Source organism: Sinohyriopsis cumingii, chromosome 16 (genome assembly GCF_028554795.1).
Source record: "Sinohyriopsis cumingii isolate HCF-2022 chromosome 16, ASM2855479v2, whole genome shotgun sequence".
In the NCBI taxonomy this organism is placed as follows: domain Eukaryota; kingdom Metazoa; phylum Mollusca; class Bivalvia; order Unionida; family Unionidae; genus Sinohyriopsis; species Sinohyriopsis cumingii.
Window position 1 is genome coordinate 62,429,763 of NC_142976.1, and position 24,429 is coordinate 62,454,191.

At 35.3% G+C, this 24,429-nt stretch overlaps 1 protein-coding gene across 2 annotated transcripts in view; it reads left to right on the top strand.

Annotated features, from left to right (window-relative positions):
* Positions 1 to 24,429, top strand: part of LOC149780558 (uncharacterized) — a 181,293-nt gene that overhangs the window by 145,194 nt on the left and 11,670 nt on the right. Inside the window, exons 4-12 of one of the 2 annotated variants that reach the window (XM_089937593.1) lie at positions 2,655 to 2,830; positions 6,658 to 6,827; positions 7,235 to 7,459; positions 8,690 to 8,899; positions 12,042 to 12,280; positions 17,772 to 17,941; positions 20,843 to 21,647; positions 22,644 to 22,859; positions 23,345 to 23,404. In XM_089937593.1, coding sequence (XP_089793719.1) covers positions 2,655 to 2,830; positions 6,658 to 6,827; positions 7,235 to 7,459; positions 8,690 to 8,899; positions 12,042 to 12,280; positions 17,772 to 17,941; positions 20,843 to 21,647; positions 22,644 to 22,859; positions 23,345 to 23,404 — 2,271 coding nt within the window. The remainder of the gene's footprint in view (positions 1 to 2,654; positions 2,831 to 6,657; positions 6,828 to 7,234; positions 7,460 to 8,689; positions 8,900 to 12,041; positions 12,281 to 17,771; positions 17,942 to 20,842; positions 21,648 to 22,643; positions 22,860 to 23,344; positions 23,405 to 24,429) is intronic. The other variant, XM_089937594.1, reaches the window with a different exon arrangement.

Below are 24,429 nucleotides of genomic sequence, written 5' to 3' on the forward strand. Positions count from 1 at the left end.
ACATTATTTATTTCACAAATAGAAAACTTTTGCTTTCTTTTTATCTTTGCACCTTAAAACTGTATGTAATTAAGTTATCAAAAAGATAATGTCAATAATGCATATAGATAAGGAAAGAAAGGAAGAGTTGGAATGCAACTATATTTAGAAGTTTAAAGACCGATATATATATATATAAATAGATATGTTGTTTAATGCCATTTTTCATCGCATGATAGCTGTACAGGTGGAGGAAGAACCTGGGAGAACCCTAGGTAAAAACCAAAGACCCAAAGGTAAGCTTCTTGAAAGCTTTCTCATGTACCCATGTTGGCTGAGCTGGAGAATCAAACCCACAGAGAGGCAAGATGACAGTTATTATTAAAGGCAAGCACTTTAGAACACTCAGCCACCTGGGACCCTCGTGTCAGAACATGCAAACTGCATGTAAGCAATGTATGGAGGAGCTTAAAATGGAAAGAAAAAAAAAAAAGAACTTTTTGAGGATGTAAGGTACAAATTGAACACTGAGCCCACAAAATCCATGGTTACAAAAAGGAAATCAAAAGTTACCAAGGGAAAGCAGTTACGAATTTGAAAAATGCAGTAAATAGAAAACATAAAATAAAGGTGCTGATGCAGGTACTTTGGTGAGATTGTAAGGTGTAGAACTTGGATATCATAAAAGCATTACAAGTAAACATTACCTGCCATCTAGCCTTTTTGGAATTGCCCATGGGCAAGAACCTTGCAAACTTGAGCTTGCCCAGGGTGTCAGGCACATGGCATTGTAAAGCCCTGCACTGTAACATCATGATACTTATTGTGACATAATGACACCGATAATAACACAGCACTTCCTCACTATAAGGACATTCATTATAACACTATCCCTGTTATAAGGCAAATTTGTTAATAAATCCCATTTTAAGTGGCAGTAAAATTTTATGTATCATGTACTTCATTATAAGGCAGTCCTGTAAGGTGGTATACTCCAACTCCCATGGACAGCATTATAATGAGGGAGTATTGTCATGTACTTTGTTATAAGGCAGTCCAACTATAAGGTGGTATAGTCCAACACCCACAAACAGCATTATAATGAGGGAGCACTGTATGTTGTAAAATTACTGTTTTCATCAGTGTGCTTTGAGAGTTGCAAAAGGTTAATGGTTTTCATGCTGCAAATTTATTTTATATGGTTCACTAATGCATTGCCATTAAAACTTGGCTTTAAAAAGTAAACACATAATTAATATATTGGCTCTTTTGAGATGTGATTACTAAATCAATCCTCATAGACTAAAGGCAATTGATTAGTCATATTCGTTGCCATGGAATAACTATTTAATTGGGGTTTAAATCAAACCAGAGTAGCACACATTGTATTAGCCATAATGTAGCTTAGGGTGTTTTGTCAGCTCTACTGGTCATTGATCAGACAAGCATTTGTGATGACCTGTTGTCTGTTGGTTATAGCTTTTCGGCTTGAACCATATGGAAGATTACCATGAAACTTCAACATGTGTGCACACACATGCATGTGTACACACACACACACACACACACGTCTTAAATGAATATGGTGCCTCAGACATACGGTTGGCACAGCAGCCATTATGGAAATCTTATCATTACTGAAAAGATGGTCATTTCAACATGGGTTATTCTGGAAGCACTTGTTATGAAGAGTAGTTGATCCTAAATAATAACAGTGCCAATCTGATATCCATTATGGCCACCATGGCAGTCATTTGGAAAATGTTGTTCCTCCTTCTCCAGAACAAAGGGTTATATCAACATAGTGTTTTCACCAGAAGACTTTTTGTTACTAGTTAGTGATAAAGGATATTATATTGATCTGAAATAGGGCTGTTAAATCTTTACTTTTCCTGAATGCATGGTCAGATTGATATACTATTATCTCCAAAAGAATATATATATATATATATATATATATATATATATATATATATATATATATTTAGTTGGTCCTAAATGAGAGTAGTGCTGATCTTTACATTCAACATTGTTGCTTAGATGGCCTCATAGAAAATACTGATGCTGTTACTTTGGAGGAAACCTTTGTATATTCAGCCATCATGAATTTGAGAAATGATTACACCATTATTCTTGTTGAACCATTGTTGTTAAGCATAGTCTCTTGGAATATAAACTGATTGTACAAGTTTGTTCTTGTCAACAAAAAACCTGTAATCCGTTCCAGTAGGGTTTCTCATAATCATGATTTGATTCAAGAAATGCAAGTCATTAATTTAATTATTGCTCTGACTAAAATTACATCAACAGTATAGCTGTAAAATGAAATAGGATACATTGAATTTGAGCACTGAAATATGGCTGAATTTTTAAAGGAAAGACTAGAATACCTCACTTTATCCAGGGTTTCTTGTCACATTTTCATTAATTTTCCTGTAACGGTTTAGACTCCGATCTTGTGCTATAATATCCTAATGCTCTTAATCATTATTCTTCTGACTGTACCAACAGCAGACCTTGCTTCAGTCTTGCACGTCACTTTGTAAATATTTTCCAAGTACTAAAGAAGCATATAAAAAAATATATTTTAAGCACGCAGTGTTATGTTTTTAGACCATGCATAGGAGGCATTCAGTTTGCTAAGCAATGTTTACACTGTTTGCTTTTATCTTCAGAGGAACAGAGTTTAAAATCAGCACCATCAGGAAGTCCAAGGGAGACAACTCCAAAAAGGGTGCCACCACCCTTAGTCTACAGTAGCCATTCTTCTACGACCTTGACTTCACCACCAGTGGTTACCATAGCACCAACACAATCCCACCTGAATCTGCTCAGCAGCGATGCAAGAACAGTAAATATGATCCTCAGTTTTTGTGTTTTTTTTTTAATAATGGTTATAATAAATCTGTAAAACGTTTTAATTCAAGGTATTTGCATGAAGAAGTATTTTGTGCATGTGCATGTTGTTGTGCAGTTTTTATGTTTAGAGTAATAGCTGGGATTTCTTGTATGCCATTTTCTTGGACAACCAATTATTTTATGTTTCTGTAAATATAGGCTTGTTGTGTTTGCAGGATATATGGGTGAAGTCTTCCTATAAAAAGATGCAAGAGCATTCTGAAATTTTGTGGATTAGGATTACATTCTTAGTGAATTGGCAGAAACTCTGCCCTTCCTCATTCACATTGTAAGTTTTAGAGCACTCCTGGCAACACTAGCAGACATGGGCAAGAAGTGTATACACCTCTCCCATGATAGGAATCCCAAATGGGGTCCAAAAACATAGACTGAACAATAAGCTAGGGTGCAAGTTACTGAGGAACCTCCGAGAAGAAGCATGTATGTGGGGGGACTGGGCTGTTGAATGGCCAGATACTTGTTTTATAATTGCATTGAAAATAATTGTCAATAAGACACAGTTTTCCTAACGAAATTTTGTCGTTATTCTGTGTCAGTTACATTTATTTTCAAGATGCCCAACATCTGAAAGATCATTAACATTATTCCAACTGGTTTCAACAACCAGCACATGTATGCGATAACATTTGTGTATCCATCACTGAACTTTGTTGTTGTAATTAGTTTGGTTCCCTTTTTATTATGTTATAATGGAGTTTGAAGCAGAAAGACTAAAAAGCAGAGAAGCAGACTACTTGTTGATACACCATGAAACAAGAATATTTTCTTTTCAAAAAGTAGTGAAATTTATTTAGTGAACAATCATTTGCGTTGAAACTCAATTTGTATACTCTTAAATTAGTAAAATGACGATGTTGTGATTTCATTGGAAGTTATAGTGAAACTTCTCATTCTTAAGGTCCAGATTCAGGATACTTCTGAAGCTTGCTTCTCCGCAATAATCCGTGTCCATGAAACAAAGCTCTTTTTTCCACAAAGTATTCCTCTCACTTGGTTGCCGTGCTATTTTTTATCGCATTTATGGTTAAGTAGCTTAATTTAAAGCAGTCTAATTATATTAAGTACACGATAATATTTAATACAGTATTTGATTGATCAGTTGAAACGAGTTCACCTGAAATAATGACCAGGTGGTCACTAGATTTTTTTACCTGTAGGATTTGCATTCTTTTTAACTTTTCTTGTATTCCACATCCTTTATTTGATACAAAAGATGCAATTAACATTATAATGCAAAGGAGTTCAGCTTCTAATTCCGTGCAGCAATATAACAGATACTCCCACAAGTCAGATATTGAAGCACAGCATTAATTAGGTTCTCAGAGAAACACTTGCAAACACAGTAGTAGATTGACATATTTATGTTTGAATACAAGAGGGCACATTGCATTTATGATCATTACACTTAAACCTAACTAAATGGTAGAAATAAAAAGAGAAATTTCACTTGATCAGAAAATTGGTTTTTAGTTATTAAAATACTGCCTCTGGTAGGTGTGACATTTTCATTGATAGAAATTTCATTGAATGTCATTATTTACAGTATATTAGGAATGTCGTTTCGAAAGAAAATGTAGTAAAATAATTGATCTCTTTTTAAACGTTGGCAATTTCATAAGGTTGATTCAAATTTACAGGTCATATCTACCGTTTTCAATGATGAAATGAGCAATATATCATGATTTCAGTTACCAATTGTGATCACAGTTATTTTTTTTAGTTCAACAAATTGGGGTCAGTGTTTTTGTGGTGATTTCTAGTTTTAAAAAATTGGATCCACACCTGATCCCACAAGTTATCAAGGTATGTGTTATCAAGGTGGTGGTTTACAAAGAAAAGAAAATGGTAGGAAAAAGCTTTATACAGCCCTTGCTCAGTATACCAAGGTAGTCATGGTCCATCATGGCTGACCGTGTTATGTACCAAATGTGCCATATATGGAATGGTATAGCAAGCACTATCAGTCTTGTTAAAGAGTGGTGCTTTGAAAAGGCAGTGAAGATATAAGACTAAGTTTCTCCTTGTTTTCTTTCAATCCTTGTTATTATACCATAGTGTGATTTTGGTCATGGGTTCCTAGCAATACTGCGTTATATCCGAAATTGCATTATAATAGGGGCATGTTGTATATTAAAGCAAACATAAAAGTCCTAGATGAATGAGTTGGAATTGTGGATTCAGTTTTTCGTCAGAAATTATTAAACTCGTGAGTAAAGTCTTGTCATTGTAAAGTAGAAAGCTTGTACACAAGTGTTTTTCTGTACCAGTTTTTATTAGATGGTCAGGAATTATTAAAAATTACTGGCAAGCTTCTGTTAAAAGTGTCACTACACTGGTTAAATTCTAGATATGTTTCTTTTGTTTTTTCTCTCAAAATTTTTGATGCAGTCCCGTGCATTAGTTAGAGGTTCAAGTACATCCGGACTAATCTGCTGATGTTAAGGATTAACTTGGATAGAAAACATCAGAACTGGTTTTGTTGCAATTTCAGGAAATAGTTGCGTTTTAATAAAATGACTGGCCAAATCACTACTGTTTGCCAGTTCATCCTACATAAATAAAAATGTTATTTTCTATCTAGGCTTTAATGCCGCTTTCTACACGTAACATTAGTAACTGGTGAGCAGATCACCAGGAAGAATTAGAGGAAAATTATTGACGATTTTCTTGAGAAATAGAACAGGATGAAGCAACAGCTTGTTGGCTTATGTAGTGTACTTGTGCGTTAAAGTGCTTTATCTCTATTGAAATTTTTTTAAATTTTTTTTTATTGGAAAGGCATTATAATTTAGATTTAAAAAGCAAGAGTTTATTACAAGTTCATGGGAATGAAGCAACTCAAGCCAGATAAGACAGTATTTTCTGTCGTAAGCAATCTAATTAGCGGCTGTCTGTGCAGTAAATATTTCAAATATTGCTTATCTGTATAAACAAGATATCCAAGTTCAGCACATAGGGCTGCACTTCATTCCTAGTCAAGTGCAGTTGCGAGTAAGTTTGCAGTAAGCAATTATCCTTGTCTCTGATCCATAACAAGGAGTTATCTTTGAGCTGTGAAAAATCCAGTCTTGTGCATACAAAAAAATGTTTTTTTTTGGAAGGTTTAGAATTGCAGTATATAGACTTAAGATGCAGCTAGAGATCATATAGCATTGGGACTTAAATAAACATTCAAAGTAAAACTTATTCATCTTGCCTCAGGTTCTGCCTGATTTGAATCAAATAGTGATGAAATTTTTTGTCTTAAAGTTCCTTTTGTCATGCTGTTCCAGCAAATGTCTGGTAATTTGTGGGTCAATTCTGTAGCTCACTTGGAAGATGTTTAAAATAAGGAGGCAATTATCATCACATCACTTGCCCAGATTTAGCATTAAACAGAAGAGATCTGAAATGTTATTGCTGTTAATTGAATTCCTGACTGTTGGGACCATAAAAGAGGAACGTTTGGGAAATTGTACAATTTGTTTCAGTATAAACCACAGCTGTATTTTTTATACAGTTTAACTGGGACACTTATGAAATGCATTGTAAAATATATCCTCAACTGATTTGACAGAATCTGTGGTACTGTTGCATTGTGCAGATAATTGTTAAATAAGAGCTATTATATTTATACTTATTTGAAACCATGAAGTACAAATACTTCAGACAGCTTTCATACTCTATATACATAGCCTGTTGCAAGTCTAGGTTGCTCAATTTTTAAAATTTTTGGCCCAACTATTGATGAATTAACAGGTCTCACCCTAATTTTCATAGATCCAGTTTATGTTCCAGACTTTGCCAGAAAGGACTCACTCATCCCACAGCAGTTCTTCTTTGTTTGAACCTGTGCCACTTAAATCCGATCGTGAAAGGTCTCATTCTTCTCTTTCCCGTGATGATGATAGGGCAGCCAGTAGAGATAATCTGTCTCAGTCAGCCAGAAGGTGAGACATTCTGAATTCCTATGTTAACTCAGTTTAGGGATTATTTTCATATGTATAAGATGTACTTTGGCAGTCTGTACGTTGGTCTGCCCTTAAATATATTTTATTAGGAACCGATTTTATCCTATGTGGTAGATATGGTGTTCAGCCTGGCGTCCGGTCCATAAATCTCTATCTCACACCCAGGCATTAACTGTTTTGGTTAACGTTATTACTGTCATTACTATTAACATCCATGTGTTGACATTCTTTAATTTAGAAGATTCTTATTTACCTCCTTTTGAAGAGTCAAAAGTATGTCATCACCAAGGTAGCCACACTATGTGATTCAATTCTGAAAAATATGCACCCCACCAAATTACCAACTTGCGCATGACTATTTATCACATGGATGTATATTATTTCAGGTTGACTCCACATTCTACTCCTGGAACAACATCCCCGATGATGAGCCGTGAGGAGGCTCGTGGTTTCCAGCCATATAGGCCAGGAGATGACCTGAGGCATACTAGTTTGCCCACATCCCTGGCTGCTGCTATGGATCCATCTATGGCAGCAGTGGCCGCAGCGGCAGCAGCTTACCAGTACCCCAACTTCCTTCATCCTCATGCATTCCCCCATCCAGCATTCAGGTAAGGCTGATGGACAACTTTTTAACTTACAAGACACTTGGGCTTGGGATAATCTAAAATCAACTGGACTAAACCATCCAGATGAGCTGGCCCATGTGGTAGAATGTTTGTACTCGGGTTTGCACAGTTGTACTGGCCATGGTCTCCAGAGTTTATGGGATGGCCTGTTATCCTTTGTCTGTCATCTGTTAGTACAGGTTATTGCTATGAAATTTACACACACATTCATCCCAAGTCCTGATTGATCCTAAATGAAAATGGTGCCACACATATATGGACACCAGTCTGCATAGTGTTCACATGACGTTGAAAAACCCTTTAATTGTAGGAATTGCAATGAAAAGTCTCTGAATTAAAAAATGAAGATGTAGTTGCTGAACAGTCCTTGAATTTTGCCTGGAACTCACTGAATTTTTCTGAGGGAATACCAAGCATTGCATTAAAACTGAATAAAATATATCACTTTTTAAATTTTAATTATTATTTTATTTTCCCATAATAATGAACAAATAAATAAAAGGGGATAAAATTTGGTGGATAGAATGACACATGATACTGGTAGTTTTCCATTATGTTTTTTCTATTACTTTTACATGTATTGACATGCAGTAATAAAGAAAGTAACATAAAGAGAAAGTTAAGTTTCTGCAATAAAAAATGCTCCTTGTAAATGTTTAGAAGTCTTTGAAAAGTACAGAAGCTCAAAGGGACTGTGAGAACCATGGTCTATTTGGTTCTAAATGAAAATGAAGCTGATCTGACATCCAACATCTTGAAAATCTTATTACTATTACTTCTGAATGGATGGTCAAATTGACATCGGGTTTTCACCAGAAGAGTTTTTATTTTATCTAGTTGGTCATTTAAAAAAAAAAAGATGGTGAGGATCTTGCATCCAAATCTGGCTGGCATTATGGCCATCTTTAAAGTATAGTCACCACTCCTGAATGGATGATTTTGACATGGATATTTCACCAAAAGACTAGTGATTTCTAGTTAAGCCTGAATGAAATAATGCCAGCATTTGAGCTAATGTAACCACTGACTGCATCTTGAAAACCTTTTTTTGTGTAGTGTTTCACAAACTTCAGATATAAAATCTTTGAATAAATTAACAACACCTGGATAATAACAGTAATTTTATTTTCAAACATTATCATATCAATTCCCAGAGTAATTTATTTAAAATGTATTCAATCATGTGGTCATAATTTTGCTTTAAATTTCCAGGTTTGATGATCCTCTGCTACTAGAACGCTACAGGTTGATGCATCCCCCATATATGCCTTACCCCCCAGGAGGTATGCTTACCCATCCAGGACTACACCCATTCTTGACTAGTGGTAGATATCCAGCAGAGCTACTACACCCCCAGTTTCCATTTGTCTCGCAAAGTGGTCGCCTTTCTGAACACAGATCTCCATCAGTCCACTCAGACAGGTACAAATTGCATGTGTTACTTCCGTACTGTCCTTGTAGACTGCTGTATTTATTCATGTAACCCAGCTAAAAGTTTACACCAAAATTGAACCTTGCATAATTGCCTTCTATTTTTGTTTCTACTTCGTATTTTAAGTCAACAAGCAGGACTTTAAATATGCCAGCTAGCTTAGTCTTGACTTTGTGTGTAACCACTCCGGTGGCCTAGTGGATAGTGTCTGCCTCAGATGCGGGAGGTCGTGGGTTCGATCCCCGGCCAAGTCATACCAAAGATCCCCGGCCAAGTCATACTGACCTAGGGTCAGGATAATTTGACTGGGTGGGACATCATGCTACATGTCTGCAGCATGATGCCCCAGTGCTAGACATCACTATAAACTGCCTCACTACAGACATCTAAATCACACCACACACACACACACTTGACTGCGTCTTGCCCATCGAGACCTCTCTTGTGGCTTAGAGAGATCTGATGAGTTTTTCTTGGAACACCACATTGAGGCTTTTAAAATAAATGTAAGTGATTTCATTGGCTTATGAGTTGATATTTTTTATCACTGTGATGGTAAGATCAAATCGCATTTCACTTGTACATGGATGTTTTCATTGGCTGATTGAGACACACCTCCTGCATCACAGCTGTTTTCTAATTAGTGCTAAATTATATCTCAGACTTTCAGTATATACTTGGCTAGGATGGTTGCAGAAAATATTTTGAGAAAAATATCTTTTGTAGTATCACTTTACAAACGATTTCCAGAAAATAGAAAAACCTAACAGTTTCTTCTTAAAAACTGAATTTAACAGCATTCTGTCATGCAGGTGAATCAGACATGATGCTAAGTTGCCATCAGATTTGACCATTATTACTGAAAATAGAAAATTATTGAACTTTTAATTAAAAATTATGCCACAGAATTCAACCAAATTTAACAGAAAGCATCCTGTCATGTAGGGATTAAAAATTTGTACAAACTTGGCTAGAGCACCATCAGATATGGCAGTTGTAAATAAAAATTAGAAAAACCTTTAATGAACAATTTTTTGAAAACCGCTCAACAGAACGTTGATTAATTTGACAAAAAAATTCAAGTTTAGATCTAAATCAATACATTTTATTAGAAGTAATCAGCCAAACAAACTGCATTGATTCTCATATGCCAATGCAGAATGTGATGGGAGATCAGAGCATGTGTTGTTTGCAGTTGGAATTTACCTATAAGTGAGTATAGTATAGTGCATCATTCCAAGATAAAGTCAATGATTGAAATTTACTTGAAAACCATTTTTTTTCAAGTCCTATCCTTCCATACTCATGTTGAGCCTTCATTGGGACTAACTGGTGTATAATATTTAGTCCCATGCCATAGTAATTTGGCATTATTTTCTTTATATGTAATTATGCAGTAATGTTGATTTAAAATTGTATTTTTGTCCCATTTAATTTGTTTTGCTTTAAACATATTATTTGCAGGAATCTTATGAACATTTAAAGAAAATGAAAATTAATTGCAGGAATCTTATGAACATTTATGGGGCCCCGAGTGGCCGAGTGGTCTAAAGCGCACTTTGTTACGGATCACTGCCATCTCACCTCTGTCTGCGGCGGTTTGAGTCGAGGATTCAGCCAATGTGGGTATGTGAGAAAGCTTGCCAGTAGCTTCTCGTGGGTCGGTGGTTCTTTCCGGGGTTTTCCCGGGTTCTTCCTCCACCATTAATACTGGCCGCCATGTATAGCCTATCGTGTGCTGAAAAATGGCGTTAAACCCCACAACAACAACATGAACATTTAAAGAAAATGAAAATTAATGATGTCCAATGGTTTTGGAAACCCATAATGAGTTTGATCATTCGGAGTAGTGGGCCTTGTTTTCTTGTTACATTGAACATTGTATGGGCGTCTCAGAAGTTTGCATTTAAAGAATGCTAGTTTTTTGCTTTTTCATTTTGATAATAAATAGAAAAAGACATAAAAATATGCAAAAGAATCTTATTGTTATGTATATTTGATTTATATTAATTGTCTGTAAGTTTAAAAAAAATATTTTTAATTTCATTACATGTCAATGTAATGTAATTTTGTTTACTAGGAATTTGATATTTTCCAGAAAATTAAGATTGACCTGAATTTTTTCATAAATACCTAATAATAGAAACACTGTTTCTAATTTTGTCTTAGTTCCCAACCTTGATTCAGAAATCACTGAGACAAGTAAACAACTTTTTATTTTTTAATTTATTCTTGGAGTAAAATGGTTGGTTTTTATCAAGGTCATACTGGGAGTATGTGATTTTACATGTAAACAGCCTCTATTTTGCAATTCTGGTTTTTCCAAAATTTGCGCAATATTCACGTTTTATACTGATGTCTATAGAGAAATTTATTAATTGGGCTTTTTACACAGGAAAGTGTATTTTTATGACCATTTTGGAGTTACATTTTAATTTTTATTCAAATTATTTGGATTCTAAAAGATGAATTCTTTTTCCTGGAAATATTTGAGTGCTCATACAGAATTCTTGGACAAAGACATTTCTCTAAATTTCACTCGGACATACAAACAACGGAATATTATTGTTTGTGAATCAACAAAGAACTGTAGACAACAGCTCAATAATGACTACAGTATACATCATCGCCTTCCATTTTTGATTTTTCGCCAGGACTCAAACTCAATTTTCATTAGAACATTTCATTACTAGGACTTCTAAAATTTAATTCGTGGATTATTCTTGGATTATTTTTGGATTTGTTTCTTTAAACTAAGTTCTTATTATTTCTTTTTTACAGTGTTTTTCCAAGGAAATAAATTATTTGTTAAATTTTTCAAAGCTTGTTATTTTCACTCTCTTGTTACTGTTTATTAGAGCCTAAACACGTAACACTTAACAGCCTTTTTTTTGTGTCAAAATTGTTGTTTAGATCTTTATAATTGTGACACAAATTTGTGTATTCCTATATTTTTTATAAGATAATCTGCTGGAGGTTATTGGCTTGGGGAAAATAATTGCATCTTTTATATATATATATATATATATATATATATATATTTGTTTGTATGTATGTATGTATGGTGGTGATAGGTTTAGTTTTATAACAATGCTTTACTGCATTTGCTAATTTTTATTTTCTTTCATTTAGACAAAGATTAGAAGATGAGAAGATGGAGCGAGATAGAGAGCGTGAAAAAGAAAGGGAACTTCAAGAAAGAGAAAGACATAGAGCAACAGAGCGTGAGAGTGAGAGAGAAAAACCACGGGATCGATCAGCACACCGAGAAAATCGGGACCAGGAAAAGAGGCCTGGATCTGCACTGGATAAGTCAAGATTAGAGTCCTTAACTAGAGAGAGATCTCACCTCGACAGAGAAGACCCGCTTTGTATGTACATAGCAGTAGACTTGTATCTGATATACATGTTCCGTGGAGTTAGATTTGCTCATGCGTTAGGGATTTTCTTTAATTTTATGGCTGCCTTGAGACACAAATTTGCAAAATTACTTAGAAATTTTAATGAAAATTCTGTAATTGAAATTATATTGATTGAATCAGGAAAACCAATATTTTATGAAATCAGATTTTCAATGAGTTTTCTGTAGAGAAGATTTCTGTAGAGATACAGGTAGGAAGAAAAGTGCTTCAGCACCAATATGATAGGTACATTAAGAAAATTTTAATATGTAAAAACAAAATGTACGTAACAGTTGTTTATCATACTACTTCTGGGGTCCCATGAGATGCATTCTGCCCATGTTTCAACTCATTGTGCTGTTCCACACCACAGCATGCAGACACATTCTTGCCACTGAGAGTGAAACAATGTTTTTTCCAGTTTGGAAAGACTTTTTCATATCTTTTATGTTATGTCTGTCTATGCTTGTTTAAAAGACCTTTTTTTGTTGCTATCATATGCAATAAATTGTTGCTATGTAAAGGTAATTATGATTGAGTGATCAGATCCACATGATTGAATGACTTGGGTATGAAGTGAATACCGAAGCAAAATATCTTTTTATGTAAAAATTTGAAGAACTGTTAAGTTTTTATTTTAGCGGCACATTCGGGTATTTAATGATACTTGGTATCAAACTAAGATAGCCCTAACCTTCATCAGTTGTCAGTGTTTGAGTTGAGACTGTTTTCAAAATGGTGGAAGTGATCATACATCAGCCAGGCCAGGATATTGCAAAACAATCGTAGCCTCATTTGTCAAGTAATGGATCATATACGATAAATAATGGTACTAGAAATCCCTTTGAGGATTCAATAAAGTTGAAGTTTGTGAGGCAAGTGACCCTGGGTATGGTAGTACTGCTTCTGATAAATTGAATGACATAGGACTTTCACGACAATACATATGTCTAGTTGGTCAGAACTGAAAATGGTATCAGTCTGACATCTAATAAGGCCACCATGGCAGCCATCATGAAATTCTTTCTCTTGCTGCTGATACTAAATAGAAGTCCGCAATGAAATAATCAGAGGGATACATAGGTCCACAAGTTGCCCATTTTTAGTTTGAGAGAAAGTTATAATCTTTTTTGGGCGCAATTGAAATTAAAAATCCAAAACAAATAACTGGAAATGCAATACAAGCTGCAAACAGTTGTAAAAGCAGAGATGAATGCTGTGAAGATAGGGCATGATTTGGCAAAACTTCTGTATGCCAGTATTGACATTAAGAAATTGATGGATGCCGTTTTATCACTAGGACATGTAAGGAAACAAATCTGACACAAACCATATATTGGGAAAGAATAGGTGCACCTTGCTTCTGCTGGTATGCCATACACAAGTTGTCTTTATGGTGATGTATCAAAAATGTGCAAGAGATCCAACCTATAAATAAAATTTGAAATACTGCTGAATCACGCAGATCATTTGCTAGTATTAGAGGCTCAGTATACAGAGGAAGGAGATGACCATATCCCCAAGTAAGAAGAGGTCAGATGGGAGGATTCAAAAGGATTTCCTCTCAGGTGAAGCAAGAGGTTAGCACATCAAAAAACGTCAATGTCTGGCACTGGCAGAGCATATAGATCAGGTAGGTAAAGACAAAAGCAAAGCCATTTTTCAGGCAGGCTAATTGGAAAAGTTTTTAAAAGCATAGGGAGAAATAACATCTGCTGAAAAGTTTTAGCTACAGTTTCAAACTGTCATGCAGAATTAAAAAATGGTGTTCCGCCTGTTCAGAAAAATATCAGAAATGCAGTTAACTTTGGTGAGAATGAAAAATCCATTGTGGACCAACAAATATGCTAAATGTTTTGTGCAGGGATTTGTCAGACAAATTTTAGTAGAAAAGAAACAATATATTTTTAAAATATTTGTGAATGTAGAGTCGCTCTAAATTTGAATATTTTGAATGACAATATAGAATATCATGATCTTAAAATCAACAACTTGGCACGTTGTCCAAAGAGTTGTTAATCGTAACTGATTCATTCCCTTCATTAATCTGACGTATATTACTCTGTACCAGGTACCAGTAACTAAGGAGCATCCAAAATTTTTTAATGTGAATGGTCAGAAAATTATGATGAACCCAGGTCACATCAGTGTAGGTTATGTAGATGATTCGTTCTTAGTTGGAAACAATAAAGAGAATCGTATTAAGAAGGTGTAAGATACTATGGAATTAGTATCCACTTTAGGATTTTTTCCTCACATTGATAAATCAGCACATCAATTTGGAAAATTTTATGAAATTTAATTTTGATTCAGAAAAAAAAATAGTAACCCAGCTAGAAAGGAGAACAGGTCATATCAGGCAGGAATGCAAATCATTATGCAATAAAACTTGTAGTTAGAAATGTAGCACAGGTTATAGGACTGCTTAGTTAAAAATGTGGAACAGGTTATGGGACTGCTTGGTAACAAATGTGGCACAGATTATAGGACTGCTTAGATAGAAATTTAGAAATGTAGAACAGGTTATAAGACTGCTTAGTTTAAAAATGTTGTACAGATTATAGGACTGCTTAGTTAGAAATTTAGCACAGGTTATAGGAATGCAAGTCTCAACTTTCTCTGCAGTAGAGTGTGGATCACTTTATTACAGAAATTTAGGGAGAGCAGATGATGGCAAATAAAAATAAAATAAGGAAATTTGAAGAATTACTTCAGTCTAGTCCAGACTTCATAAGCCAAGAAATAGTTCAATGATTTACCAAATCAGAAACATGAAAACCTCAATTTCCTTCAATTAAATGCAGCCTTTATAACCCACTGATCATTGATATGGAATGTTGCCAAGAAACATCAGAATTTTGAGTTACAACACCTTTGCTGTGTCTTAAATAGTGGGTGTGTCTTAAATAGTGGCATAAAGTCATTTGAATGTAATGAATGAGCCAAACAATTTGGGAATGATGCATAGAAAGAGGAATTTGGTCCTGAGCATAGTTAAGTATTAGTTCCAGCCAATTCATTAATGGAATCTAGATGCAGATATATTCAGAAACTTCAGCCAACAAGACATGGACCTGTCTGCTACCTAAATTAAGTTACAGGTATATGCCTACTGGAAGCCAAAACCCAGATGCTTCAGGTGTAAATGCTTTTTCAGCAGACTGGTCTTAGTTTTTCTTAACTGCTTTTCCTCCTTTCAGTCTTATAGGCAGAATGCCTTCTGAAGAGGAGAGAAGAGGAAATTGTGATGTTGGCACCATTTTGGCCTGCACGGAGTTGATGTCCAGTTCTGATGGAAATGCTGATTCAGTGATTCTTGCAAGCAGAGAAATACCTACTGTGTGCAAAGAAAATCCAGACAATGTTCATGTTAATGCAAATAGATTATCAAGCAAACCATTAGAAACAGACAAGTTTCAGGAAAAGCTGTCGATATCATTCTTGCATCTTGGAGATGGGGAACTAAATAGTAATATTCAACATTCATACAAAGATGGATACTTTACAGCGATAAGAAGAAAGTTCTTGTAGTCAAGCTGGATACAAGTATAGTGTTTGATTTTATGACGGAACAATTGGAGACCAGTTTTGGGTTTAGCCCTTACAGTGCTTGACTTTTTGTATAGTATAGTTCTAAATTGATTGACATTATGACTGAATAGTTGAGATTGGTTTAGGATTTATTCCTATAAACACACGTCTAAGTATCTTTTCTATTGGCATTGTAATAGGTGGTGTTACAATGGTAACACACATTGATATACGGTTTCTTGAAAGCATATTTTAAATTCAAAATTTAATTCTCAGCACTAAGTAACTTGTGAAGATACTTCCATTCAACATTTAGTTTGTATTGTTTTATCTTCTTTAAACATCTGAGTCAGGTGACTTTGGGAAACAGGAGTTGGACAACATGCTATGCATTGTTCTTTTATTACAGCATATTTTAGATCCTAGAAATTTATTTCTGATGCCCTAGAAAGTCATTGAATATCAAGGCTTGAAATAAGCACTAGTCTGCTAGCCCAAGACAAGTAAATTTCCTGTAGGACTAGTAGTTTTCATATTTCCGTTAAGTTTCAGTTGTCAGTCTGTTAGTGAAGATTCTGTGAAACTAGTGTCTCTAACAAGTCCTTCTGGTTTCAAAGAAATTTATGTTAAATTTTAAGCCTGAATATGGAGGTTACACAATCGGCCTACATAGTGCAGTATAGTGACTTGTTAAAACAAAGCTGGCCAGAAAGGCCTAATCATAAAAGAGAATACACAAGTATCCAATGTTATGTAAAGCCTTATGGACCTGTCACAAGAGAGACTGTTAGTAGATGGTTACAGATTGTTATGACAACAGCAGTCATTAACTGTAAATTCTATTCTCCACATTGTGTAAGATTTACTGTAGTGTGAAAGGCCAGTATTAATGTTGTCTTTGGAAATATTCATGGGTGCTGGATGGTCTATTGTTCAGACAATTGCAGTGTTAAAAAAAACTATAAATACGCGTGAGACAGAAAGCAGTGCCAAACTGAATGTTTCATCGATGAGTATGAAGAGCAAATAACATTTGACATTTTTATCTGATTGTGAATTTCTACATGCTAATGCATATATGTTTGTGAATAAAGGTGTTTCACAATTGTGGGCTTTTGTACTTGCTTTAAAGTTACAGGGGATCCCAGAAGTGGTATGATGAAACAGAATCCTGCACTTCATCTAAAGCTCTCTCCTTTACGGATCACTGCCATCTCATCTCATCTCTGTCTCCATGGGTTTGAGGTTCAGGATCAGCCAGTGTGGGCATGTGAGAAAGCTTGCCAATAGCAGATTGTGGGTTAGTGGTTTTTACCGGAGTTTTCACTGGTTCTTCATCCACCCATTATACTGGCTTATCTGGCACTTAGAAGTGGCATTAAGTCTCAAAACAACTACTTCAATGAGCCGTACCGTCGTTAAGGTGAAGTTTGAATTGGATTGTCTAGAATCACATAACACTGAATAGATCATATTCCTACCTGCTTGGGAAGTGTTTTTCAGACTTCTATGTCTGCAGTGTTTAGGCCTGCTTTGAAGGCTGAGTTGGTGGTAAAGTAGTGTTTCATCCCTTTGTCATTTGACTTCACAGAATCCCATTCAAACTTTGCCCTAATCATTGTAAGATTCCTTAAGGTGGATTGCAAACGGCTTACACAGGTGAAATTGGAGCAAAACTGAACATAAAAGAATTATACAGATGATTCATGGGGAAAATTAATGTTTATGGTAATAGTGCTGAAAAAAATGAAGGTATTCAAGTTTCTGGAATTTTAGAAATGGGAATGCATCATTTATTCTAACTGGACCAAGAGTGTTACGGAATGCACACGTTGTAATCAAAGACTATATCTTGAATAACCAACCAGATATAGCAGGTGTTGCACCAAAATAGCTCAGGATGATGGTATCTCATTTTTTCTCTTTGCAGCAACCCGGTTTGGGAGCATAATTCAGGGCACCCCACGTGGTATTGCTGACAGATACCCTCCAGTACCCCACACCAGCAGTTCAACTCCCAAGGGAAGAAGTGAGGAGAGGAGAGCTTCCACAGAAGATGCTCAAAGTGGCAGTTACAGCAAGAATACAAGCGCTCAAAAGGTAATCAGATATCATAAATATTCTTCTGGCAAGGTCATTTCACAAGATCACAATATATATATAAAATATTCAGTGGAAAGGTCAATTCGTAAGTCAAAAAATAAGTATTAATATGACTGTTATTTAGTATAGGATAAAAATAAGTATTCATATGAAAATGTTAATTCATAATATCAAATATAGGTATAAATATGACAATGTTAATTTGGGACTAAGTGGCCAAGTGGTCTAAAGCACCTGCCTTTACCAATTGCTACAGTCTAACCTTAGTCTACATAGGTTTAAGTCTCATGTTCAGCCAGTGCATGTGAGAAAGCTGCCAGTAGCTTTTTGTGGGTTGGTGGGCTTACTGGGGCTTTCCAAGGTTCATCCTGCACTAGCTGTACTGGCTGCCATATATAGACGATCTTGATTGAGAAATGGTGTTAAACTCCAAAATGACAATGTTTATATTGTAAATGTTGTTGTTGTGGGGTTTAACGCCATTTTTCAGCACATGATAGGCTATACATGGCGGCCAGTATTAATGGTGGTGGAAGAACCTGGGAAAACCCTGGAAAGAACCACCGACCCACAAGAAGCTACAGGCAAGCTTTCTCACTGGCTGAATCCGAGACTCGAACCGGTGCAGACAGAGGTGAGATGGCAGTGATCCGTAACGGAGAGCACTTTAGACCTCTTGCGGCCCCCATATTGTAAATATAAATATTCATATGATAATGTTCATTCATATATCAATAGTATAAATTTTAATATGATAATGCTAATTCAAATATCATAATTATAAGTATTAATGAAACTAAGAATAGATGCCTTTCTGTAGCATAACAGGTTATGACTCCTTAGCTTTCAACCTTATCACAAGGCCTTCATCAGGGAAATGACCTCTGGACTCCTTAGCTTTCAACTTTATCATAAGGCCTTCATCAGAGAAATGTCCTCTGGTCTAGAGTCACATCGTCAGCTAAATGTTGACCACATGACAGAATCTTTTGTAAAATGTCCAAAGTTCTGATCTGAAATCACTTTTAAATACTGGCTATCCTCCATGATTTTCTTGTTTTCCTCCGCAGGGTATTGTTATCATAAGAATTAATTACAACAGCAGAATCTCTATAAAACCACATTAAAATATTTTCAAAATTCCTTGGGTCGACTTTTTCTGAAACATATTCTGGACACTGTGTGGTCCATTAATGTCATTCTTCTGTGGCAAAGGGATGGGTAAAATGATGCCTGTGGGCCAAATCTGGCATGTGACCTGGTTCTGTTCATTAATTTACATCATTGGGTGTGGCTTTAAAAATCATTTATTTGGCCCCACACCCGGGAAGAAGATGCCCATGGCTGATCTAGCACGAAACTAGTCCAGGTTTGTATTTTTTGACCAGGAAATGTTGATAAACAATAGGTCTCATTTGAATAGTATGTGACATAAATATCTGTGATCCAGAAAATTTACCACTTCCCCCAAAAATGCAAGAACATTTTCCACAATTAATTGCATTTTGCAAGTATGTGATCATTGAATTTGTGTAGTGTTGTCTGCAAGTTTTAAAATAATCTATCTGTTGTATTAGGCAAATTAATATAATCTGACGGTGTTTGTAGATTACAATACGTCACAGCTGTATAAGCATGAATGATTTGTAATGCATTTAATACTCTGCTTACAGCATGATGGTTGGGGTCCATCATGCCAGTTTGCATTGTACCGTATTGTGCTGTAGCCACACAAGTCAGTTAACTGAAGAGAACAATGTATGACTAACCCCATGGTTTTACAGCTTGGTGGTGGTGTATAAACATTGGTGCCAGGCTTGTGTTTCAGTGATACAACTTTCTATCTCAAATCGACATATCTTCAATGAGAAAAAATGAAAATACAGCCAGTGCATATTTAATATTTGATTTTCTAGCATTGGGTGGTACATATATAATAAGATGAATACTATTCAAGTACCGGTACCACTGTCCAGTGTGATGTCATTGCATTCTTAACAGTAAATCAGTAATATTTTCATTGAAAATGTGCACAGAAAAGCATCTGTTTGGCTATTTTCAACATAGGTCATGATGTGTCTAAATTTGGTCAGAAAGTAAAAAAATAGCACAAGGAGATATAGAAGATTTTCAATTCAGTATCTGTGCATAAGTGTCATGGTCATTTAACAGTGTCTGTGTACATTTCAGACTCTTGGAATTTTATCTGCCAGATTTCATACAGATTTGAATCATGTATGTAATGTTTACAATGTGTCCGAATTATGTTCTAACAAAGTTTGCTATAGCAAGGTTTCACGGTTATAATCAGGGTCAAAAGGTCATGGTTGCAAGCAACATCTGCCACACATCTTTTAGCATGATGTTAAATTTCACAAATTTCTAAAGCTGAGCTGACCATGCCTGCCCAGTAGCTTAGCTTTGTCTTTTTTTTCTTTCTTGAAACTAGATGAAATAATTTTAAGACAATCTTTTAGGTTGAAATTAATTTATATTAAATGTGATGCAAGTTGAAGATTTTAAAAGCACGAATTATGTAGTAAAAACCACATAGATGGTAATTCAGACATGGATAGCATAGTATGCATGATTAATGTGATGGTTGGCTTTCTGATTGGTCAGTGGTTTATAGGAATTTCAGGAAAAAAATGACTGACATCGTAGATAGGCAAATTATGAAGACTAGTATTTCTAGGTATACTCGTATTTTGTGACAGATTTGTTTACAATGTACTGTGTACCACCTAACATTTCTACATTTTACTTAAATTGATAACTTTAACCGACTCATTTCTAACAAACTGAGTAATTTGTCTAATAAGAGAATGAGATGGTGAAGCCTCATAGCTGTTCACTACACTACATTAATCTTGATTCGTGTACCATTCACTTTTTCAGAGATACTCGATTGATGAACTGAAACAGACTGATGCAGATAGAAGATATTCGCTAGTCAACCCAATTAAGGAATCGGACAGATCACATGGCCAGGTGTCACCCAAACTTAATGATGATCAGAGAAACATCATCAGAAAATCTCCAGAAAGTGGTGGCCTATTCAGGCCATTTGATAGCAAGCATGTAGCAAATTGTTACAATGGCATATTACCAAATGAACCTGAAATATATCCAGGAAAGGGAGATAATTCCAGATCATCTTTTAGGATTGGCAGCTCACCAATGAAACAAAAAGATAATACACAAGACATCGAAAAGGACATTTCTCAGGAGATTTTCTCAAAAAAGGGGAGTTCTCTCTCAAACCATATTGTCAGGTTAGAGAGTACACTGAAGCAGTTGCCCGAGAATTTAACAGAGCATAATAAGGACTTGATTATCTCATCTTCAAACCATAAAGAGTTATCTCCAGTGGAAACTCTTCATAACTTGAATTCATCAAAATTGACTGATTCATCTTCCATATGTGATTTTAGTTCTAACAAAGAATCCTTATGTGAATCTCAATGTGTTAATCGTGAGTACAGTAAACTGGACTTTGAGGAACAAAAAATACAAGAAGCACGAGCTAATGGTATTTACTGTAGTGACAGTGAGTGTGAAGAGGAAGTGATGGAGGAGGAGGAAAGAAGCAGACAGAGGTTACTTTTGATTACCACAGGACCGCCAATGCAGCTTGACACGTCAGCAAAAAAGATGAAATTTTTTAAAGAAATTGGTCTTACTTCTCAACAACGAAGAAAAGGTAAGGCTTATGCATTTGGCTGGATGAAAAATATATGTATCATTAATTGTCCTACATTTTATGTTGCAATTATTGACAAAATTTCTTGGCTTTCAAAAAGATCCTGAATAAGCAGTTCCTTTGCGGAGATTTTTGGCTTTGTAAGATGAATACTCAGAACTGCAGAGAATATAAAGCTACTGATAAATCTTTGGCATTAATACCGGGGCTTATGACTTTTTTTCCTTTTTTCTTTCTTAAATGTGTTATAAAGCAGATTCCATTCAAGCTTGTTATTTGTAATGATAGGTAATCATATTTTGTGAAAAATAAGGTTGGTTTATTTCACATTTGAAAATGAATATGATTCAGTATACAAATTAGCAGTTGTCATTGTGGATTTATTATATTATATATTCAGATTATTTTTGTAGTTTACCAGTTTTCATGGGGTCCAGTTTCGATGATTGTTTATGTTTGCTTAATGTAATTGTTTTGGGTTTAATGTCATTTCTCAACACATGATCATCTATACATGCTACAAATCACCGATTCAATACCTGATGAAGATTGATCCTTCTGTGGAAACAAAATTACCCTTTCCCTAATCCACGAACTGAAGTGCTGATGAAAATCCATTTTACCCCCAGAACACCAAAATTACACAATGAATGATTATCTTTCTTCGAAAGCAAAAGGATCCCTTCTTCATTCCATGATTTTGAGTACCGATTGAAAATGTCATTATCCCCCAAATCCTAAAAATAAATTTACAACATCTTAAAAGATGGAAACCCATTTTGAATTCTTTTTGTTTGTTATCCATTTAAAAATTCCATTGGTTATTGATCTCACAGATGAAGAGAGAGAAGGGGAGGGGGATCAGTGTAAAGGTGGAATTTGTTCCAACCAAAAGTCGCTTCATAGCTTTTAGTCTGTTTACTTATTGGTACTCTTTACACTAGTACCATAATTTCATATTCACATTAAACTTTACATTCTGCGTTATCGTGACAGATCAGGAATTCAACAAATTGCGGCATAGACGACGGTTGCATCGAGAGCGGAGTACAAGTCCAATACAGATGGAAGATGAACCAGAGTTGGTACACCCAGTTTTGGAACCTCCTCAGATTGATCCAGATAATCTCTGCCGGGAACCAGATTATCCTCAGAAATGCGAATTCCTGAAAGTGTTAGACTTGATGGCCTTGTCGAGAGAGAAGAGAAAAAGTAAGTCAAGAACTTCGGATTGTTTCCATCTCGCATGAAAGATATAACATGCCATTAAGTACATTGGAAGTTATTAATAAAAAAAAAGAAATGTTACCAAGTACATTAATTGTGTGACAAACTCAGATTTAGCCAATTTTCCTCATACCTCTAAAGCTACAACATTTACCAAAATTTGTAAGCATGTACACAGAATACAATAATCAAAACAGTTGTTTAATCGAACAATTTTCAGGACAACAAAGCAAATACAGCTGAAAGTCTTTGATAGGAGAGGTGTTTTTCCTGATGTTCTGTTTCATAGCTTTCATCAGATGACATTCAGTTATCATTCAATGTAATGGCTTTTAAGTAAATAGTGGATTGAAGCTGTACTTTTCATATTTTGAATTTATTTTTAAAATTTTAGTGGAATGTTTCAAGATCAATCATAAGCTTTATCCAGCATTTAGTATACATAATGCAATTTTACTTATTCTTGTTAGTTATGGATCAAATCCTGAGTGTATGTGATGACGAAAGGCGGAGACGGAACAGTGCCATCAGTGAGTGCATATAATCTTCTTTTGTTCTAAGCATGTTTTGTACCTTAACTATAACAGATAAATAAATATTTTGCAATTAGAGTATTGACTTTCAGATACATTTATCCTAATTGTGATTTGTTTAACCCTTTACCTCATGTAAGTGCCTTTGGATGCCTCTACCCAATTTGCATGGAAGTGTGTTTTGACACCTCTACACCATTCTTATGGAAGCACCTTTCAACGCCTGCTGTAAACATCAGCCATTTTGAGCAGGTGTTTGTAGCACCACCTTCGGGGAAAACCCCTTATTAGATGCTACATTCATTGATGTGAATGCCCATTGCATCAGATAACATGGTTGCTGTTTAAGATCTGGTTGCAATCTGCTATTTAAATTTACTGGGTCATAAACTCCACTCTTCAAAATGGAGGCCATGCATTTTGTTCAGTACTTTCTTGAGTTTGCAAGATTAGAATCATGACTATTTAAGCTGCGATAACTTGAGTATAGGCTCTGATATTGATGTAGGCAACAGTTAAGTTTTTATAAATTATCAAATTCAGATGATTTAGTGATGTAGACACAAAGAACTTGTAAATTTTGAGGATGAGAAATGGCAGCAAAATTTTAATTAGTGGGTATTTACAATGGATTACGAGATACAAACCGTATAGCGTTTTACTGTGAGACAAACTATAAACATTTACTGTGTGAGTTTGGAACCCCAGATAGGACTAAGTCTGGAGTTAAGCAAATGCAGTTAGTTTTGAGATTAGTGTCCACAAGACAAGCAGACTGTGGCAGTCTTGGAAAGCTTCCAATCTGATTAAAATCAGATCTCCACTGTCGTAGGTGAAGATCTGACAGTGACCGTCTAGGGCTCATGTTCTATGTGACGTTTGAATTAGCCAGTAGAAATTGAACTTGAATCAAATCGTTGGGCACACACTGATGCTCTTCAGTTCTACTGCTCAGTCTCCCAAATGCAAAGATATAAGACTTAATCCGATTAGATAATAAATTTAACGATTATAGTGATAAC